At 38.9% G+C, this 22,728-nt stretch overlaps 1 protein-coding gene across 1 annotated transcript in view; it reads right to left on the bottom strand.

The window, feature by feature from the left end:
• The window catches only part of EYS (eyes shut homolog), an 884,174-nt gene that overhangs the window by 498,411 nt on the left and 363,035 nt on the right, over window positions 1-22,728 (bottom strand). Inside the window, exons 23-26 of the mRNA XM_063330257.1 lie at window positions 19,307-19,566; window positions 9,745-9,841; window positions 8,614-8,721; window positions 7,786-7,931 (exon numbers count right to left, since the gene is read on the bottom strand). Of these exons, the coding sequence (XP_063186327.1) occupies window positions 7,786-7,931; window positions 8,614-8,721; window positions 9,745-9,841; window positions 19,307-19,566 (611 nt within the window). The remainder of the gene's footprint in view (window positions 1-7,785; window positions 7,932-8,613; window positions 8,722-9,744; window positions 9,842-19,306; window positions 19,567-22,728) is intronic.

Genomic DNA, 22,728 nt, shown 5'->3' with positions numbered 1-22,728 from the left:
AGAAGAAGCAGTCTATTGAAAAAGACCCAAAGAAGAGGAGCCCTTGGAAAAGAGTCTTTGGAGAGGAACCCATTGGAAAAAAGCCAAAGACAAAGAGCCGACCTGATTCTTTTGATCCCTCAGGTTTTCTACTGTGCATGGCAGATGGGATGGAACATCCTATTGGTCAGTTTGGGTCACGTGGCCTGTCCACTCCTCCCCACAGGTGTGACCCCTCCACAGGGTGAACAACCCAGTCAGTGACCCTGGCTGCCACAGCAGCAAGTGTGAACAAGAGCCTCTCACTGAACAGAAAGTTGGCTCTGCTCCACCCCAAACCAGGACAGGTTGAGAGGAGCCTTGGTGAGAATGACGTGGGGTACTTGTGGATGAAAAGCTGCCCGGGAGCCGACAATGGGTGCTTGAGGCCCAGGCGGCCAACCACATCCTGGGCTGTGTCAAAAGCAGGGTGGCCTGGTCGGCCAGGTCGAGGGAGGTGATTCTGTCCCTCTACTCCACTCTCATGAGACACCACCTGGAGTACTGCATCCAGCTCCGAAGCTCCCAGCATAAGAAGAATATAGACCTGTTGGAACAGGTCCAGAGGAGGGCCACAAAGATGATCAGAGGGCTGGAGCACCTCTCCTATGAAGACAGGCTGAGAGAGTTGGGGTTGTTCAGCCTGGAGAAGAGAAGGCAAGACCTTATTGCGGCCTCTCAGTACTTAAAGGGGGCCTATAGGAAAGATGGGGACAGACTTTTTAGTAGGGCCCACTGAGTTTGGACAAAGGGTAATGCTTTTAAACTAAAAGAGGGTAGATTTAGACTAGCTATAAGGAACAAATTTTTTACAATGAGGTTGGTGAAACACTGAAACAGGTTTCCCAGCGAAGGTGGTAGATGCACCATCCTGGAAATGTTCAAGGTCAGGTTGGACAGGGGAGCTCTGAGCAACCTGATCTAGTTGAAGATGTCTCTGCTCATCGAGGAGAAGTTGGACTAGATTATCTTTAAAGGTCCCTTCAAATCCAAACTATTCTGTGGTTCTATAGGTTTATCAAGGGAAAACCATGCCTGAACAACCTGATGGTCTTTTATGATGAAATGACTAGGTTTGTGGAAGAGAAGACAGCAGTGGATATCACTTTTCTTGATTTTATCCTGGCTTTGACACTGTTTCCCCCCCCAAATATTCCTGCTCCCAAGTTAGAACATAAGAGTCTGGAAGGGCGCACAACTGGATGGCTAGAAAGCTGGCTGGCTGGTTGGGTTGGAGAGTCGTGGTTTATAGATCATAGGCTACCACGAGGCTTGTTAAAAGAGGAGTATCCTCAACTCTGCCATTAGGCTCAGAAACCTGGGAGGCTTGAGACTCGACTACAGTAGTAAACCCTAAAAAAAAGGCAACATTAAGTACCTCAGACTCTTCCATGTCTTTTTGTCACTCAGCCCCACTCCCCACTGAGAACTTTTTTATTGTCCTTCCTTTTGCTGACATTGTAGAAATAGAAGGCCTTCTTGTGGCTTTGCACATCCTTGTCTATTCTCAGCTCTAGCTGAGCTTTTCCTTTCTTAATTTCAACTCTGCACACCTGGGCAATGGCTTCATATTCCTCCTAAGTAGCCCATCCCCGCTCCTTCCACCAAATGTGTGCTCAGTCAGGTGTTTCCTATTCATCCTTACTGGCCTTCTGAAATGCCTTCTTGACCACTCTCTTCCTTGAACAAGGATGGGAAGTAATTGGAACAAAGGTGCTACCAGCCTAAGATTTAATTGGTTAAATTATGGCTCAAGGCTCTAGTTAGCAGACAGTAAGTCACTGAGAGAAAAAAGAATGTTTATGCCCTGACCTTGGCTCTCAGGAGAGGGAAAGGGAAATAGCAGTCTGGACTTTGCACTTCAAGCCAAATACTCGATAAGGTTACACATCACTGTTCTATGTTCTTTCTGGCCCAGGAAGTCTTTGCTGAATACTGCTGAAGCTCAATAAGTACAGTGAAAGTGCCCCCTCTTTTCCTTACAAATCAGGCTAACTTATAACGGACATATATAATGGACATTACAGCACTTCTTATGAAGTAAATTTGTCCCTTCATGATGGTGTGTTCGCTGAACCTAAAATTCCCAAAACCTATGTGAATGCTCTGATCATTAAACTAAAAGACAGACACCACTACCTTGACATTAAGTACAGAAACTCAGTTCTATCAACATACATGTTAAATTTTTTCTTGGCGTGCCAATCAATTTTGGCCTCTCTTGAAATGTAAGCTGCTTTGACATCTCGGGGAGTGTAGCATGAGATTCCACCCCTTTGACTCTAAATAAAATAGTCACTTCAGTTAGTCTTGTTGTTCTTCTTCCTCTGGATATCAATAACAAGGAATACAGACAGAGGTTTGAGGAGTGCAAATGCAATCACTGCCAGAGTCGGCTGGCAGTACGAAGCTGCAGAAGTAGCTGGGAATGTCAAGAAGATAAAGAAAACTTCTCTCCCGTTTCATTGATTAGATCCTGTGGGAGTTTTTTGTTAGGTCAGCCCACTGTATAAAAAGCAGAGCAGAATTTTTATTGTCACGTAGACAAGATGAACAGCAGGTTATGAGGCCCAGGATAAGGAAGGCTGGGGCTCAGAGCTGGCATTAAAGATAAAATAGAAGATGAGTTATTTAAGCCAACGTTTTGACTTGGTTTAACATACAACTTAAGTGCACCCTTAGTCACTTTCAAATGTCAGTTTGTACTGATCTCATAGAGAAGATACGACTGTAAGGGTAGATCTGAGATTAAGAGAATAGCTATTTAGAATTAAGGAATAATTACTGCTCTGCAGAAATGACGACTGAACCTTCACAGCAAAAAGTGATTTCATGATACTTAGTCATTTTTAGGCATCTTTTGAATCAGATGTCCAATAATTGGTAGTTGGAATCAGCATTTTGAATTTATATACCTCAGTTTAACACATCCTATTTTAGGCAATGAAATCTTACTTTTAGTATTGGGTGGACGTGTCAAGGTGTTGGCGGGGGGAGAGGTGGGGAGCTGCAAGGCAGCTTCTGTGAGAAGAGACCAGGGGATGCCTCATGCTGGACACAGACAGTTCCAGGTGGCTCCAACGGACCCACTGTAAGACACAGCTGAGCCCCTCAGCCAAGATGGTGATGCCTCTGTGAAAACGTATTTAAGAAAGGGCAAAACACTGCACAGGCAAGGTGAGGAAGTGAGAAACAATCCTGTGAGCACCAGGGTCAGAGAAGGAGTGACGGGGGTGCTCCAGGTGCCGGAGCAGAGATTCCCCTGCAGCCCATGGCAGAGACCACAGTGGAGCAGGTATTCCTCTGCAGCCTGTGGAAAGCATCCCCAGCACAAGCAGGATATCCATGCTGTAGCCCACGGAGGACCCCACGCCAGAGCAGGTGGTTATTTCCTGAAGGAACTGTGGCCCATGGAGAGCCCATGCTGAAGCAGGTGTATCTTGAAGGACTACAGCCTGGGTAGAGGACCCATGCAGGAGCAGGGGAAAAGTGTGAAGTGGAGGGAGCAGCAGAGAGGAGCTCACGGATTGACCATAACCTCCCATTCCCCGTTTCCCTGTGCCACTCAGGGTGAGAAGCAGAAGAGCTGGGAATGAAGCTGAGCCAGTGAAGGGGCGTCGGGGCAGGGATGAAGCGAAAAGTGTTGTTTATATTTTGTCTTTGTTTCTTACCATCCAAAAAATCTATTTTAATTGTCAATAACATATAATGATTTTCCACAAGTCAAGTCTGTTTTGCTGGTGATGATAACTGATAAGTGATCCCCCTGTCTTTATCTCAAAGCATGAGTTTTTTCACCTTTATTTTCTGCTCCTGTCCTGTTGATGAGGAGGGACTGAAAGAGTAGCTGGGTGAGCAGCTGGCAGCTGGCCAAGGTCAACCTTTTAGGAAAAAACTTCTAGTCATTCCAAGAGATCTTAGAATTATTTAGTTAACGTCAAGCAAAGAAAACTGGAAAATAAAGACTTAAGAATTACGAAGTCTGTCAGTTAAGGAAGTAATGACTTGGTAATCCTAGAATCCTTTCAAATGAAGCAATTAGGAATTATCAAACAAAATTCTACCATAAAAAAACCCTTGTATTCTTATTAAACTCATTTTGCAGCAGACTTAGTGATCCAGAAACTTATGGTTTATACTTGAATATAAATATTTTTCATGTTCATGAAAAATTTATTTTCACTTGAGGCATGTCTGAATCATCTGGATTATACTTTAACGTAAGGTTGTTTAGATAATAAGATGGTAAGAAGAAATTCAGCTGGTAAGAAGAATTTATTAACCCCTCAATCATGAAAATGACCTTGAGGGTAAGTGATCATAATATATTACGTTTAATTAATTATTCCTTTTAAGATGTTATAATGCACAGCTGAAAAGAAACTACTATTAGTGTTTTAATTAGCAGGTTTTTAATATCAAACTAGTGGAATATATATATACTTATTTTTGTCTTGTTTTATTCCTTACATAGCTGTGAACCAGTGCAGACTCAGAATGCAACATCACATTGATTTGTGATAATGAAGATATAGCTATACTCATTGATTATATTTCCTTATTTTGCTTTTAATTTTAAATTGCTGCTTATGTTCCATTTAATTTATAATTCCAAAGTCATAAGAGTTCCACTTGTTTGCACCGTATCTTCAGATTCTCTAACAAAGGTCTAGTAACCTACCAAGCCAAAATTGAATGTGACATAGCCTTTGATTTCCTTAGATTATGACCAAATTTCCTGTATTTATAGTAACATGTGAAATCAAGGGATGTTGGAATCGTATAGAGAAAAATAGTCACAGAATCACACAGAATCACAGAATAGTAGGGGTTGGAAGGGAACTTCAGAGATCATCTAGTCCAACCCCCCTGCCAGAGCAGGGTCACCTAGAGCAGGTTACGCAGGAACGCGTCCAGGCGGGTTTGGAATGTCTCCAGAGTTGGAGACTCCACCACCTCTCTGGGCAGCCTGTTCCAGGGCTCTGCCACCCTCAAAGGAAAGAAGTTCCTCCTCGTGTTTAGGTGGAACTTCCTATGCTCAAGTTTGTGCCCATTACCTCTTGTCCTGTCCCCGGGCACCACTGAAAAGAGCCTGGCCCCATCCTCCTGACACCCACCCTTTAAGTATTTATAAGTGTCGATAAGGTCCCCCCTCAGCCGTCTTTTTTCCAGACTGAAGAGACCCAAATCCCTCAGGCTTTCTTCACAAGAGAGGTGTTCCAGTCCCCTAATCATCTTGGTAGCTCTCTGCTGCACCCTCTCCAGCAGTTGCCTGTCCTTCTTGAACCGGGGAGCCCAGAACTGGACACAGTACTCCAGGTGCGGCCTCACCAGGGCAGAGTAGAGGGGGAGGATGACCTCCCTTGACCTGCTGGCCACACTCTTCTTGATGCACCCCAGGATGCCACTGGCCTTTTTGGCCACAAGGGCACATTGCTGGCTCATGGTCATCCTGTTGTCCACCAGGACTCCCAGGTCTTTTTCCACTGAGCTGCTCTCCAGCAGGTCAGCCCCCAACCTGTACTGGTGCATGGGGTTATTCCTCCCCAGGTGCAGCACCCTACACTTGCCCTTGTTGAATTTCATAAGGTTCCTCTTTGCCCAACTCTCCAGCCTGTCTAGGTCTCTCTGGATGGCGGCACAGCCTTCCAATGTGTCAGCCCCCCCACCAGCTTTGCGTCATCGGCAAACTTGCTGAGGGTGCACTCTTATCCCCTCATCCAGGTCATTGATGAATATATTGAAGAGGACTGGACCCAGTACTGACCCCTGGGAACACCACTCGTCACTCGTATAACAACCAGTGCAACTGAAAAAAGGCAACAGGTGACAGTGGTAGGTGACTCTCTTCTGAGAAGAAGTGATCATCCCCCTGTACACAGTACTGGTGAGGATGCACCTCAAATACTGTTTTCAGTTTTGGGCTCCTCCCTACAAGACAGACACTGAGATTTTGGAGTGTGTTAAGAAAAGGGCAGTGAAGCTGGTGAGGCAACCAGAGCACCAGCCTTATAAGGAGCAGCTGAGGCAACTGGGGTTGTTTAGTCAGGAGAAAAGGAGGCTGAGAGGAGACCTTATCACTCTTTACAGCTACCTGAAAGGAGGTTGTAGCGAGGTGGGGGTTGGTCTCTTCTCCCATGTAACAAGCGATGGGACGAGAGGGAAGAGCCTCAGGTTGTGCCAGGGGAGGTTTAGATTGAATATTAGGAAAAAACTCTTCACTGAAAGGGTTATCAAACAATGGAACAGGCTGCCCACAGAAGTGCTTGAATCACCATTCCTGGGGGTATTTAAAAGACGGGTAGACATAGTGCTTAGAGATACGGTTTAGTGGTGGCTTTGTCAGTGTTAGGTTAATCGTTTGACTTGATGATTTTAAAGGTACCTTCCAACCTAGATGATTCTATGATTCTATATTTGAGAAGTCATGGGAATCTGGTGAAACTCCTGCTGACTGGAAAAGGGGAAACAGAACCCCCGTTTTTAAAAAACGTTTTTAAAAAGGGAAAAAGGGAAGACCTGGGGAACTACAGACCGCTGTCTCACCATTGTGCCTGGCAAGATCATGGAGGAGATCCTCCTGGAAGCTATGCTAAGGCATATGGAAAATAAGGAGGTGATTGGTGACAGCCAACATGGCTTCACTAAGGGCAAGTCATGCCTGAAAAATATGGTGGCCTTCTATGATGGTGGTGAAGAGCCACTGACATCATCTACCTACATGATTCTATGATACCCGGACATGGATTTGATGGATGGACCATTTGGTGGACGACGAATTTGCTGGATGGCCGCACTCAAAGAGCTGCAGTCAACAGATCGATGTCCAAGTGGAGACCAGTGATGAGTGGCATTCCTCAGGGATTGGTACTGGGACCGGTGCTCTTCAACATCTTTGTTGGTGACATGGACAGTGGGATTGAGTGCACCCTCAGCAGGTTTGCCGATAACACCAAGCTGTGTAGCACAGTTGACATGCTGTAGGGAAGGGATGCCATACAGAGGGACTTGGACAAGCTTGAGAGGTGGACCCATGCAAACCTCATGAACTTCAATATGGCCAAATGCAAAGTTCAAAGGCCAAATGCAAAGTCCTGCATGTGGGTTGGGGCAATTCCAAGCACAAATACAGGTTGCGCTGCATCCTGGGCTACATCAAAAGTAGTGTGGCCAGCAGGTTGGGGAGGTGAATCCATGCCTCTACTCTGCTCTCACGAGAGTACCTGAAGTATTGCATCCAGCTCTGGAGCCCCCAACAAAAGAAGGACGTGGACCTGTTGGAACGAGTCCAGAGGCAGGCCACAAAGATGATCAGAGGGCTGGAGCACCCCTCCTAGGAAGACAGGCTGAGAGAGTTGGCATTTTTCAGCCTGGAAAAGAGAAGGCTCCGGGGAGCTCTTCTTGAGTTTCCACGACATGGACAACCATGACATGTTTCAGTACCTAAAGGGGGCCTACATGATAGATGGGGGGGACTCTTTATGAGGGAGTGTAGCAATAGGATGAGAGGTAAAGGTTTAAACTGAAAGAGGGGAGATTTAGATTGGATATTAGGAAGTAATTCTTTACTCTGAGGGTGGTGAGACACTGGAACAGGTTGCCCAGAGAAGCTGTGGATGCCCTATTTCTGGAAGTGTTCAAGGCCAGGCTGGATGGGGCCTTGAGCAACCTGGTCTAGTGGAAAGTTTCCCTGCCGTTGCTATAAAATTAAAAGCGTGTAAAACCTGTGAAATAGCCTTCTCCACTGTGGTAGAAAGTGGACCATACCTGTGAATCCAGGGGGACAGAAACACTGATAGCCTCCAAGCCTGTTGATGCAGCTTCCTCCATGCAAGCAAGGCAAAGTTTCGCACTCATTTACATCCATCTCACACAGAGACCCATAGTATCCAGGTGCACAACTACAGATGAATCTTCAAAAAAGGGGAAATTAGATAAGTCAACAGAAGTTAGCAATATATCTGTTCCAATATTCTGAAGCCATAAGTATAACCTGATGTCCAGCTGGTGTCCCTAATCATCATCCATATGAAAATAATTAATGGATTTTGCTCATTTCCATGTTTCTGAAGCAAGCAGAGTGATTTATTCTTTTTTAGATTAGGAGAAAAATCGTGCAAAATAATTTTAGCTGACGGCATAAGAAATGACTTAAGGGCCAGTGTTCTTTTGACACGAGTCCCTGAATAACTGTAGAGTGTTGTGGAACAAACACAAGATACATATTTTTCTCTTGCTTACACTCCTTGTAAATGTTTACACTAGAAAAGGTCATCATTGGAAGCTGAAAAGAGAGATGTAGCAATCTAACTGAAGATCAATTTTCCTCTATTTCACTCTTATTTCAAATAAAAAGTAAAAAAATACAAAAGGTAAGGAGGAAAAGAACAAGTTGTGCTGAATACAGTTTCCCTTCTATTTTCCTCTAAAGTCACATAACAAACAAATAGCTGAGTCAGTGGCATTTATTTGCCTACCTCATTTTAATACAGAATTCTTGTCATATGCTGAAGGTTCCATCCAAACCTCACGGCAGCAAGTAGACTTTATGCATAAGGAAATCAGGGAACTGCTCTTCATTTAGTAGTAACTAACCTGTTTATGAGATCCGTGCAAGTTCCATTGTTTTTGCAGGGTCTTGATAAGCATTCATTAATCTCTACTTCACATAGTGTCCCAGTAAAGCCATGTTGACAGGAGCACCTAGCAAAAAGGATGTTTAATTTTTTTAGTTTTTAGTTTTAATATAAAAAGATTCTGGAAAAAGCAGATTTTGAGAGGTACGAATTAGGTCATTGCAAAATTATGTTTGATTTTTTTGTGATCATTGCAAAGTGCAGTACTTACACAAGCCTCATAAGTACAGTGACTGCAGACCATTTTTGCCTTATTTGTTGAAGGCCACAGGCTTTGTGCTGACCCCACTGTGCAAGGGCTCAGAACTTGCCTTGGCCTGAGCCGATTTTCACTTGTTTTGATCCCTGCCCTGGAGCCAGCTGACTGCTGCTTCTCATGTTTTAGCTTTAGCTCTGGGAAAAGGACCTATGGTGAGGGTGCAACACACTGGGATAATCATAGGGTTACAAACAATAGCCGCCTGTGTCCATGGTGGCTGGGGAAGCTGGTAAACTGTACAAAGGAAGTCAATCATGATAAGGAAACACACGAAAATAGCTTCAAGCAGGCCTGAGACTGAAGATGAGAAAAGCCCCACATTAAACATCACAATTCTCCTGGCAAAGACTTCCAGACGCCGTGGACTTGTAGTAACACTGCCACTTCTTCTTGAGGAAGACAGAAATCACTGATCACAGAACCCAGACAGCCATTGTGAGGGACGAGACAAGAGCTAGATAATTGTAAGATTTCTTATTAACGAATATAACTACATTGTCCATGAAGCTGTTTTCTATTAATTTCAATTTAGTATTATTGTAACTGGACTAATAACAGCTGTTTGTTATACTTTGATTAGATTTTTAAGATTTTAAAGCCCTATAATAGATTCTTGGGTTCACACGTATGGTGTCCATGTACGTCTTTTTGCCCACAAAAAGATTGTGAGTGTAATGTAACAGTGTAATGTGTCAAATGCATCACAAAAAAAGACGTATTACATCAGTGAAGAACAGAAAACACAATACAGCCAAAATACCAAAAGAATAGCTAGATGAAAAACATCCATGTATCACACTGAATATCTGTTATTCAAATAATCTTCCTCACCTGTAATGGTTAACCCCATCCACACAGAGACCTTCATTCTGGCACGGATGGGAGATGCACTCATCACTGTTAACTTCACAGTAAGTACCTTCAAATCCTGAAACACAGATTATATTAACTGTGAATGAGTGAATTCTACTACATAATATGAATGTAAGGGTCACAGATCCTCTTGGAGGCTGTCTGAGCTCAGGACCAACTCAGGACAATGCAAGAGGGAGACCTGAGAAACCTCTGCTGCCCCCGAAGCTGTTCAAGAAAGAGCTGAGAGAAGCATCGGTGGTGACTACTCCTTCTCTTGGGAGCATCTAGGCTGAGGCCCTTTGCCCTTAGGATCTCACTGACCTGCACTGCAGCCACATGCATGCCTAGCCATGCACCTGTTTATCTGGATGCTGACTCCGGCCTGCAGACTAGCTCTCTGGCTTGACCTTGGACCTGCCCCATTCCCTGTAGACTTGACTGGTGATCTGGCATGCTGTGCTGATCCTGGACACCATCATTGGCCCTGCCCTGCTTGCCTCATTCCGATACTGTCAGACAGGACCCTCGACAGCGAGTTGGCTGCCCTGGCAGCCTTGATAAAGCTCCTGGCTTACCTTCACTTCTGGAGCAGCCAGCCCTCCCTGCTCCTTGACTCTGAGATCAGGGGCAGCAAGTAGATGCAATCCTAGAAGAACTTTCTCCAATTATTTTTGTTCCTTAGCTTCGGTAAGTTCACTTCCAGAGAGTATAAGAAGTCTTGGCAGACTTTCATGAACCAGAGATTTGGATGGAGCACCTTGCTAAATGTACTGGGCAAAAGTAACCCATTTTAAAGGACTAAAATGGCTTTCTTGGGGAGTACGGGACAGTATCAGAAACTAAAAGCTAATTCAATAATTAATATATTACAGAGCATAATTGATGTTAGAGAGACCACTGTTATTCAAAGCAGTCAGCAGATGAGAAAAAACATTTAACTGTTTTTAATATTTAAGTGAAGAACAAATGGTATCAAGATCTTATCTGCAGAGTACATTACTTGCATAATACATTACATTTACCTGTGTAAACGTCCCAGAATATGTGCTAAAGAGAAAGAAGAGATTTTGCAGTGATATAAGAATACTACTTCTGCTCTTAGGCAGCATACTACACCTTACAACATTCACATAAGTAAGTGTTCTACTAAATATAAAGTTGCGTTAAAGTGATATATGGTGGATAAACCACAGCTACTTAGTTGACTTTTGCACAAATTCAATATATAGGTTTCAGTTGATGTAGTAATGAACCCATTCCAATGAACAAAGTGTTTGCACTGTACTGACTACAATACACACCACCCCTGACAGCAGAGTGACTGAAGTGCATTAATGGCATTCACTAAAGTGCTTTTGAACACCATTTAAATATCAAAATTAAATTAAAACAAGTATAAAAACATCCACTGAAGTTCAGTGTATATTATTATAAATATGATGAAGACTGTACTGGATTCTCTATTAAAACAAGTAAAAATTGTTATCGGTACTTTTTTAGACACCGAAATAAGGATAGTAATGACTTTTATTGCTATATTATTTATTTGTGGTTTTCAAAGTACTTCATGAAAGTGGGGAAATCATGAAAGATCACAGTTAGAAAAGCATAGCTCAGTTTTAGCTAGAGAAAATCATTATTGGAAAAATTAAGTGGCTTGGTCAGAGTTGTAAGGAAAACTGTAGAGATAAATCTCTGCTGGCACTCCAGTGTATGATCTAAGCATCAGCCCACATCAAAGCAGTTGGTATTTTCTTCTTACCACGATTTTTTCTGTTCAACAACTTTCCTGGCTAGACTTGACAGAAATGAGTCCTGAATATTTGCTGAAGGTTTCACAGCAGTGTCTGCTACACAAAGCTGGAAAATAAAGCCTGTAATGTATCTCAAAGTAACCCTTCCATTATAGTCACCTGAACTACTTTTTTTTTCAGAACCATGTTGAGTCTGAAGTGCTACCCTCATTTATTTCCTATTTGCATGATGTTTCACAAAAACTTTGCAAAAGAATTGCCATTATAGGGCACAAAAATTCTCTGTCCCAGTGTATCGCTTTGAAGTAGCTTCCTCAGCACAGGCAACTGTTATATTCTGAATGGTTTAGAGTATTATTTGTAAATGGGCCAGAACCAGTGCGGGATCCAAATACTTTTCTTATCTGTAACGCATGTAATCTGCATCTTAATACTGCAACTTGAGCCTGAAGTTTGATTAAGGAAAAAAGAAAGGCAAAAGGACTATAACTAGGGCTGTGGCATGCTAGTTGAATGTTTAGTGCTAGACTTGATTACATCAAGGAGTCAGCAGTCACTGACGCACGCACATACACCCCCACAAAATAATCAGGAGCTGTTGTTTTGACAGATGCCACCCCACTGCCACTGAACACGAGCAGAAAAGATGATCACATGTTTCTCTAAGTCTGGTTTGATTAAGAAATTGGAGAGCATACAGAATGTGAGAGACCAGGACCACAGGACCATTTGTAATCAACTGCCTCGTCTGTGGCTTCTCATTTATTTGTAATGTTTGACATTTCTGAAAATAAGTTTTGTTACAGAGTAGAAGGCTATGTCAATGCACAGGGGAAATGGGACTTCACTGAAAAGTAGTACACTGAAAAAAAAGTAAACCTGTATGGTATTATAAATAATTCAAAGATATATAGACAGTTTTTAGTTTTATAAGATAATCAGAGAAGGGTGTGAAGCTAACATAAAGTAAAACTTAAAAACATACTAACAAAACTTATATAGAATAGCTTCTTATTCTTTTGTGATACTATATAATATTTGAGCAAGCATCTTTTTTTAAAGAAGTACCACAGTTGTCAGATTAAAATACAGAAAAAGGAAAATGGAGGGCATTCATCATTCTGCTTCTGCCTGTCGTCCCCACTTGGTTATGGATGTTTTATAGTCTTTTTGAAGTAAATAGTACTGAAATGAATGCATAAAGCACCATTTAGACACATTTTTGATTGCAGCAGTACACATCTTTCTAGCCCACAGCAAAATATAGCTACCTTGAAAAGACATAAAATAAATAAACACACAGCAGGCATGCTACTTTATCTATTATTCCTACAAATGGAGAAAAATACCATTTTCATCACAAAATTTTACTGGAAATATACATTATGAAATATATGAAATATACATACATTATGAAATGAGCAATCTATGTGCTCAATTTACTCTTCAATTTACTATTGAATACTGTCTTTTTTAACTGACATAAATTAGCTTAGTCCTTTTTTTATTAAAAAAGTCAATCATTTTTTTCTTAATGACATGGACTGTTCAAAATTACATAGAACTATTTAGATGACTTTTTGATCCACAATGAAAACTTTCGAACTCATGCAGCAACTTTTTCTAAGGAATTTTTAAGGTTTCTAGTAATTTTTACAGATTTCAACAAAAACTCCTGGTTTCAGCTAAAATGGTTAATCAGAAACACTCTAATCTGCTTAAAAGGACCTGAAAAATATTAGAAGCGTTATGAAATTATGTTACGAAATAATGAATTAAATAAAGTTAAATAATACTGCTAATATACAGCATGTCTGGGCTGTAATATATTTATAATTTATGATGCTTGTACAAAGGATGTTTCAATAAAAGCATATGCTAATAAGCCAATTTTAATTCACTCATGATATATGTTCCCAGAGTAAATTAGGAAAATGAAGTGTAACACTGTGCACATCACTCGTACAAACAGGAGAGGTCAAACCTCGAAACGTATACTGCAATGTTAGGATTACAATAGTTGTAAAATATTTATTTCATGAATACGCTTGGACAGACATCAATCATACTATTTTCAGATCCGAAAGAATAATTAAAATGCTCATACCTAAGGGGAACCGGTTTAAGGAAAGAATTACCTTGGTAGTTGATTTACATACTGCTTGTTGAAGCTATGAGATACCTCATGGGTCTGACATGCATGGGCTCCCCTCATTCTTGCATTTTACATGATAGCCAAGCACAACTTAAAGGGTAATGTAATAAATTAAGTTATTTTGTATAAGCTACAACTGCTGCCACACATTGCTGTGATCTTTTGTGATACTTAAACTAAAATTAATGTATGGATGCAATTTTTACCGGAATGTAAACATGTTTGCAAATTATTTCATGTGTTGCAAGAGAAAAGAAAAAAGACAACGGGGGATAAGCGACTTAAAATCTTTAACACATTGGATATACTTCTGAAACAAACATTTTTCAGTTGCAAAGAAATTTGCAGTATGCAAAAAAGCATTCACTTAATGCAGCCAACAAAACAATTTGCTGTTTATACTGTGAATACAATTAATTTGTTTCAACTATAAAACACAATAATTTTGAGCAAACTGTTTTGTAAAGTGGTACGTTACTGGAAAGCCTGAAAATATGCATGGTGCTGCAATGTATTGTTACTCTAACAATATTTAGTACTATGTGTAGGAAAGTAATATGCACATTTAAATGCAACTACTTGCTGCCTTTGCTACTGCAAATCAGTCAAACTTAAGATCCAAACTGTAAATCAATAGCACATGTAAATGATTTGACGTAACTCTCCAGCCATATACTTTACAAGGTAGCTTCTCCACATGTCAAACACAATTGATACATTAAAAATGCAGTTTTTGACCTTAGTGCTTTTTATGCGTAAAACCCAAATTTTTTCTGAACTCAATTCAAACAATTCTGAACTTCTAAATGAAAAAATGCATCTAAACAATGGGGAAGAGCAAGTGGCACACATTGTCCCTTGCAAATACAGAATTCCATTAGATACCTGCTCAAAATTTCCAATATTGAATTCAAGAAACTAGTGGCTTTTTTTATTTGTCAAACATATTTTACAGTATTTTTCCTGCCACATTAGAGAAAACGAAGACGTAAACATAATCTCATTGATATTACTGCTTATCTACATTTTTTAAAAAAATTATAGGGATGCTACTTCATTTGAAACATTTATTTGTCATTTTAGGGAAAACGTGTTAGGGTTTTTTGAGGAAGTGTAATTCATCTCAAAAATGTTAACCATATTCATAGTAACATATAGCAATTTAAAGACTTTCAGAAAGTAAGGGAGATGAAAAACAAATTGAAAATCATTGCAATTCTTTGTGTTAGACAATTTACTTTTATTTCTATATATTTTCAACAGTTCAGGTAGCACAAAAGTGGCTTTAACAATATGAGGTCTAAAAATACCTGTGTTCTATGGAGAGTGTCGCAAAAGCAACTCATCTAATCTCAAACCCTAGTTTTCTCATATTCCACATTAACACTAGTGGGCGTGACTCAAATTTGCTTGGAAATTATGTGCAGGCAGAATGATATATTCATTTTAGTATACAAAAATTCCAACATCCTGTGATAGTTTTGCTGTCAATGGATGAAGCATTAAATGCTGTTACTTAAGATGGGACAGATCTTATCGTTCATTCTGTTCCTCTGAAATATGGGAAATGGCTACTGCATGTCTCAACTCTATGGGAATTCTGTGAGCTACGAAGTGTTCACAGGAATATGCAGAGAGTAGAAGCTACACATCTGCTGTTACAGTTACGGTCATTTTTGTCTCCTTATTCCATTGCAGAGAAATATTACTTAACTCTGCAGGCAACACAGAGGACTAACAGGATTCTTTCCCCATAAGCTCTCTACTGTTTTACTCATCAGCAGAGTATGATGGATTTCATTTGTCTCCTTACTGTGAACGATTTATGAACCAATGTTTGCAAGCAGCAGAGATATCACAATAGCCCCATGATGATTTGCATAGGTATTTAGGTTAATCAGTATAACATAGGTAGATACACGTATCAAAGTCAAAGGTGTGTGAAATGTTAGACATGGTAAAAAGGCTATCTGCCTTTGTGAATTATGTGTGCATGTGCCCAAAAAAAAAACCTGGCACTGTAGGGCTCAAAAATCTGACAATGGCAATCTCCAATTCATACAACTTCTGTTCTTTAGCATCTACTTATTATTTCTGCTTGATATTATAAATTTTGTGCATTATAATAACTTTGACTTAGTCTTCTTTGAGACATGGGCTGAGAAATATTTTGTCTCAGTTCAAACTTCTGCTTGTAAGATGATATAGACTAAATAAAAAATAATTATTAGCATGCTAGGACAAAGGGTATTAAAAAAGAAGGTGTCACGGGAAAGAGTTATTGACAGTAGTCTGATAAAAGGGGTGAGAAAGTCCTGGAAAGAGCTGTTTAAAACAACGACTTCAGAAATTACCTTGAAGCATCGAGAAAGGGACCATAAAGTCTTGCTTTTGGAAAGGGTACTTGGAGGATAAAGAAAAAATAGGATGGCTAATTCCAAGTGTAACTATTGGTTCTCCTTAGAGATGGCACGGTACTCTCCTTAAGACCTCATTGACACCTTTCCCTGGAACAAGACACGTAATTTCCCTACATCCTAAAACTGGTCGTTATAACCTTACGACCCTTGCAATTCCTCTTGCATAAACCAGTTTTTCAGCCTCCCAGCTTCTGGCTTTGTATATTCAAAGATACAATGAGCACAAATAAGAAGACAAAGCTATAATGACACAAACTGCTGCTCTCCATTCTTCTCTTTTACTACTCTCTAGAACTGTGTGCTTCCCAGAACTATACAGATAAAAAAAAAAAAATCTCTACAGAAATAATAATCCAGTCAACAGACAACTGGTAAAGAATTCAGCCCAACTACCATCTGAACAAACTGTCCTAAGCTGCCTATATAGTCAGCAGAGCGACATAAATATTTCTACAGCATTAGCCACTTGACTTTGTATGTCTGCTCTCGGGTGAAATGAATTACCTCAGAAAACTGTCTCTTTCTCATCATTGACTGTAAATGGAGCACAGGGGGACCTCCTCAATGTATACTGTGTATACCTTTACATATACCTCCTCAATGTAATACTGAGGGGATCTACATCTGGTCAAATTAATAAAGACTTTCTGGTGTACTTGCTTCAATAATAAATACATTATTTCATTGATTTATTTCCCTTCTGAGTTTCCTAACTCATTAAAATGCTATTGAACTACACAAACGCTCACCAAATAACCTATTTTCGAACAGGGTAGGTAAGGCTTTGGTATTAACACTCTCTCTTTCCCTCTATGTGTGTATATATATATGCAATATATAATGTATTTACATATATATTTCTTGAGAATTTTCCCATCACAAACTAAAGGTAAGCAGAATATTGCTTGTATTGTAATAAGGAGACTGCATAAACATCCTGAGCTGAGGATACTACTTGGACTAATGAAGAAAGATCTACATCTAATTTTAAAGAATGAGATTAATTTCTACCTTCTATTATAAGAAGCAGTAATTCTAAACACCCTCTAAATTCAACAACCTTGTCCTTCTCTTCCTGTCTTTATGTCCGCAACAACTACATCTGCTGTTTCTACAAATCTTGCCTTGCTTTAGCTACTACTGGCCTATGGTTTATGTTGGCAAATTTATTTTTTGTCTTATTAATTTTCTGTAATATTTATGTGCTTGTATTTCCCCAGGTTTCATATTTCTCCATGATAACTGTTACCTTTGGTCCCCAATTTCATCATTAAGTATGCTTGCTGTTGTTCAACAGTCATAGCCAGAGAGCTGATCTTGCACTCTGTAGTTGCACGCCTTCTCGTAGTTTGTATCGTTTTCGGTAATTTGTTCTTTCTTGGAATACCATTGTTCTCAGAAAGCTGCACTATTTTTACCAAACTGTCCTGTATTCACTTTGGGTTGCCTTTACAAAACTTAACACTTTTGTGCTTGTCATTATCTAGAACAGAATGGTCTAATGCTCATCCTCTAGTTTATTTACCCTCTAGTTCACTTAAGCATGCAGCTGAGTTGCTCTTTGGATCTTTTGCGCATAGACCTTCTGGGGAATTTATGAATGGTTGCCCAGGCTCAGCTACAAAAATTTCAACATTATTTATATTCTGTAGCTTTACTCATGTTTTCTAACTTTCTCTTGTTGCACCAAAAATTTTATTTCTATTATTAATTACAAGAATGGAATTCTTTAAGAACTGAAAAACATGTTGATAAATTAAGCAATAAAACATTCTACAATTTGCCCTAAGTTGTCTGTTCCTCCTTTGTTTCATTTCATTTAGTATACAGCATTTCAGGAGAAACTAATGGCAGGAAACAATGCTGAGTATATGCATAATAGCTCAAAAAACCATCTCCTCCCAACTGCCTTGATCAAACCCTTGCGTATCAATTAGTGGCAAAGTATATATTTTCTGTACACTTCTTGGAAAACTTGTTCTATTGCAGTGATTCCTAAACTTCTTCAATAACGGCTTACCTGGTAACATTCTTGCAACCATGAATATACCAGCATATAATTGTATACATCACATTTTTTTAAACTGTTTAACCTGCTTGTGTTACAAAACAAAAATATTTAGAAAAGAAGACTTTCCTAAGGAACGTTAAGAAAAGACTTGAACTACATGTCTCTCTACAGATCATTTCTGACAAATGTTTCAAAATCAATACATTGTATTAAAAGCTGCTTCAATAAGCAACTTGCATACCTCCCCGGCGACTTTTTTTTAAACTCAGAAACTTGTGGTAATCTTTACCTTAACAGCAAAAAACCCAAGCTATAAATACTGCTGACTTCTACATATTATCTCTATATCTTTGCAGCTCACTAAACAATGAGTAATTCTATTGTGGTGTAACACTGCAATTAACGTATTTGCTATCCTTGGTCCCTAGGACACCCCTACATCCCTGCCACTTATTGGTATAAAAGTGATGACTTAATCCTGCCTAAATTCCAAATTCAGTAGTTGTACTCTCCCTACTTAAATCTTCGCTGCAGTTTTCATTAGTTAATGTATTCTTCAATTCCTATGCAGAATTGCATAGTGATGTTCTGCACAGTTAAACTGTTGCTCTGTTCCACCTTAGCAGTTCTTGTACATCGAGGGAGAGATTGTGTCTTTTAAGCCATGGCCCAGGAAAGCTGTCAGTACCTGTTGTGCTTTTGCTGCTTGTGCGTATGGAGAGCAATCCACTCTAACCATTAGGCAGGGGAAGATTACTCCCCTGATGTGCCAGGCCTTCCTGACCGCTCAGCAGGAAGAGGAACCATTTCCAACTTGCTCCAATTTTTGCACTTTTAACAATTTGCATATATTTTGTCTATTTCTGCCTGTCTGTTTTGTCAATTTAGTCTGTCAGCTCTGCTGGCCAGGTGCATGTCTCTCTCCACCTTGTTGTAACAATTGACTCAGAAATAGTAATTCTGAGTGCTGGAATCTAAACATTTATACATTTAATAAGTACTATAATATAAGAAATTTATAGTAGGTAAACTGACAGCTATCTTACCAGTCTTTTAACATAACTGATAGACCTGCTGTAATTCATGAAGATTTTATGTGCTTTGAAAGGTATACATTGTTACTTTCACTGCAGACAGCATTACATTACTTTCTGCAGCACAACAGACAACAGAAAAGCTTAACTATACTAGTTCTTACCAGTTTTGCAAATGCACATTGGATTTCCGTCGACTTGTGCCAAGCACGTTGAATTGTTTATGCATGGATTGTATGGCAGCTCACAGGGACTGAAGCGCTGATGGCAGAAGTCCCCAGTATAGAATGGAGGACAAATGCACACAAACTGTCCCTGCTTAACAGATTCATAACACGTGGCTCCATTTAAGCATGGTTCAGAATCACATTCATTTATATCTTCACTGCAGTCCGGCCCTGTCCACCCTGCTGTACACGTGCATCTGAACAAAAAAAAAGAGTTAATGTGAAGGAAGAATGAAAATCAAGAACTTAGCCAAATCAGTTCCAACTATTTAAATAAAAATAAAAATCAAGAATCTTCTTCTGTGCATAGCTTTTTTCTGCCAGTTGTATCAGATCGCACTATGAATAGAAGTTATATATTCGGGTTCTTCTCACACAATTTATTTGAGCAAAAGCAAAATGATTTATTCTAAGTCACAGGATGTATCCACTTGGAAAACCACCCGGTTTAGTTAATGCTGACAGAATCATCTGTGGATCTTCAAGCTGAAACACCACCACAAATTATCAAATGTGGAATATAAATTTCTTTAAGCTTTAGGATTAGAATTACATCTTTTCATATGTGTGAAACTACTAAGTAGGTACTTCAGTGTTTGGGATGAAATGCACCAGGATGATATGTGTTCAGTACACTTTTAAGAAAGAAGGTATGAGATCAAAGGCATAATAAATGATACAAGAATCCTCTTTTCATTATGTTCTTCCTTTTTTGCATACTCTTGTGAAGACCTGTTATTGACAACACAGAAGAGAAACCTGGACCAAAATCTACGTTACATCTGATTGTAAAGAATACATATTAATGAATTAGATAAACATCTGTTTTTATTTACAACATAAATATGATGATAAGGTTCTAAAAATTCAAAGTTAACAATTTGTTAATGATTTCAAAGTTTGCAGAGAAAATTTCCTCATTAGCTGCAGTAAAGGAAGGTTCTTTGTGCTTTAAAAGTTGCACATTACTTTCACCGAAGACAGAATTAAATTCAACATATATTTGCAACTATTTTGCAGGATAGCAGACAACACGAAAGATTAACTATGCCAGCTCTTACCTGTTTTGATTGATATTGATTTCGGGCATTAAATCATTCAAATATAGCTTGATTGATAGTTGTAATTTGATTAGAGGTATTGTTCTTAAGTAACAAATAGGTCGTTCAATGGAGAATCAATTAGATAGTTCTATTCTAAAAGGCACAGGTATTGCTTGACACACAAAAGACAAACTTGGCCTCATCAAAACACAGTGTTTTCTTTAAAATTGATTTGTGGGGTATAATTTCCATGTCACGTGAAATGAAATGGCTATTACTAGGAAGCTTTATCATTTGGAAGTCCTGAGTATTTCAGCAATAAGGATTCAAAAATCAGCTTACTGTACGTTTTTAGTGGGAAGAAAAATAGTTGTAACTATCAAAAGGCATTCAGGCATTCTTAAAGTGAGAAAAATCACATTTCAGGACTCTTATCAGTTACAGCACCCAGAACACATTTTTGGAAATATGGTTACAAATAAAAATGTTTTGCTCATCTGTGTTTAAGCACAACAAAGATATCTGCTTTTGCTACACATGGTAGCATCAATTTGCTATCTGGAGGCAATACCCACTGAGTAACAGCACACCCACCACTCAGCGCTTTGTTCACTTTTCCTCTAAGTAGTTACTCTATAAAAGTATAAGCCTCTATTACAAATTAACTGTCTCCAAATCACCGACACTGGACATAGTAGAACATTCTGTCCCACGAACAAGTATTTTGGATGTCAATTGTTTCACAGCTGCTCATTTTTTTCTTGACTTCATTTACGAAGTTCTGAATAAATTACTACCAATGAATTACTACAAAGTGGTATGTAGTACCTTGTCTATGCTCCTATTGTAGCTTGGAAAGCTCATTAAATGGAGAGCCTTCCACTTCATATTAGGAGAACGGGGTTAAATTCTTAACTAGTACAACTGTTACGGGTGTAACTGACGTGCAGTTCAAATATAAACACAAATACAAAACATGTTCCATTCCCTTTTTTTCCCTAATGAATTTCCTAACTCTCTTTGAGTTATCAAAACTATTCTGTATGGCCACAGGGAACATTTTGTCAAGTGGAGATCACTGAACCACAGCAATTATCTACACTACACAACTAGCCAGTCCTACCCTGGCTTCATGCAGCCTGCCAGCTGAGATGCAACGGTCAATATTAATGCAAAGGAGACAATTAATAACATCGTTTTGTTGTACTCTTATGCGTATTATTAAGAAGTTGCTGGTGCCTTCATTAAATGTGAAACAATACAATGAAGTGTCTATCTGGAGACCCAGTTTTTAGAGTCAAGACAATATTTTGTCTTAATGAGAACTGTTATTTAAACAAGGTAAGGAGGTGTTATGAGTATTAAAAGCATAGAATACAGAGCAGAGTTTTTTAATTGTGGATTATCAATGAAGTTACTATAGCTGATATTCTTATAAATTATCTGATCAAAAGGCAAAAACCCAAACAAACTGTCCTTTTCAAAATGACCATTTCATTCGCTACATTAGAAAGATCAAGATGATTCCTAGGATCCTCAAGCAAAAAAAAAAAAGTTAATAAATTCTTTTATGAGAACACCTAAAGGTAAGGTAGTCATTGTTCAATTTCTTTCTGTTCTTTTACCAACTTGTAAACTCAGATAAAAAGTTCTAATAGTGCTAGCAAAATACAACTAAAGTTTTCACATAGCTTCTAAAAAAATTGCAAATATGGCAGATGTTCTGTATGCAACTTTGTGTTTACTCCTAAATTGTTTACAAATTATATAAACTTTTTTGAACTTATTTGCCAATATTTGGTGTTTAAATAACACCAACTTTTATAAAAGCAATCTAAAAATTCAAGCTATATATATAAAAACTATCATATTCATCAAGCATATTAATAAAAATCTCTTTAAGCATGAAAGTTTGCTATTGCCTGTAAATTTCTCTGCTGTATTCACTAGGAATACATTCAAATTTTTTTAGAAAACTGTGTAAGTCTAAAAGATGTATGTTTAGTCTATAACATAAAGCTAAATAAATATAAATCTAAAAGACTTATACATATAAATATAAGTTATTTTATCTGAAACAATGTGATCATCGTTAAATTCACAAAATTACAGAAACAATGCAGGAAATGTGCTAAGCTCCAGGAAGAAAATAAACTGGAAAATGTCTTTTACATTTTCTCTTAAGAACAAACAAAATTACTATCTTTATTCACACAGAGTTTTAAATTCTGAAGCTAAAGCTTTTACAAGGCCTTTCTTAAAAGAATTTTAGCATTTATGAAAAAATTAAAAAATTAGAAAAATTCAATCCCTAAA

The sequence above is a fragment of the Chroicocephalus ridibundus genome, chromosome 3 (genome assembly GCF_963924245.1).
Source record: "Chroicocephalus ridibundus chromosome 3, bChrRid1.1, whole genome shotgun sequence".
Classification (NCBI taxonomy): domain Eukaryota; kingdom Metazoa; phylum Chordata; class Aves; order Charadriiformes; family Laridae; genus Chroicocephalus; species Chroicocephalus ridibundus.
The sequence above is the reverse complement of the archived record's forward strand: the minus strand, read 5'-3'. Positions and strand labels throughout refer to the sequence as shown.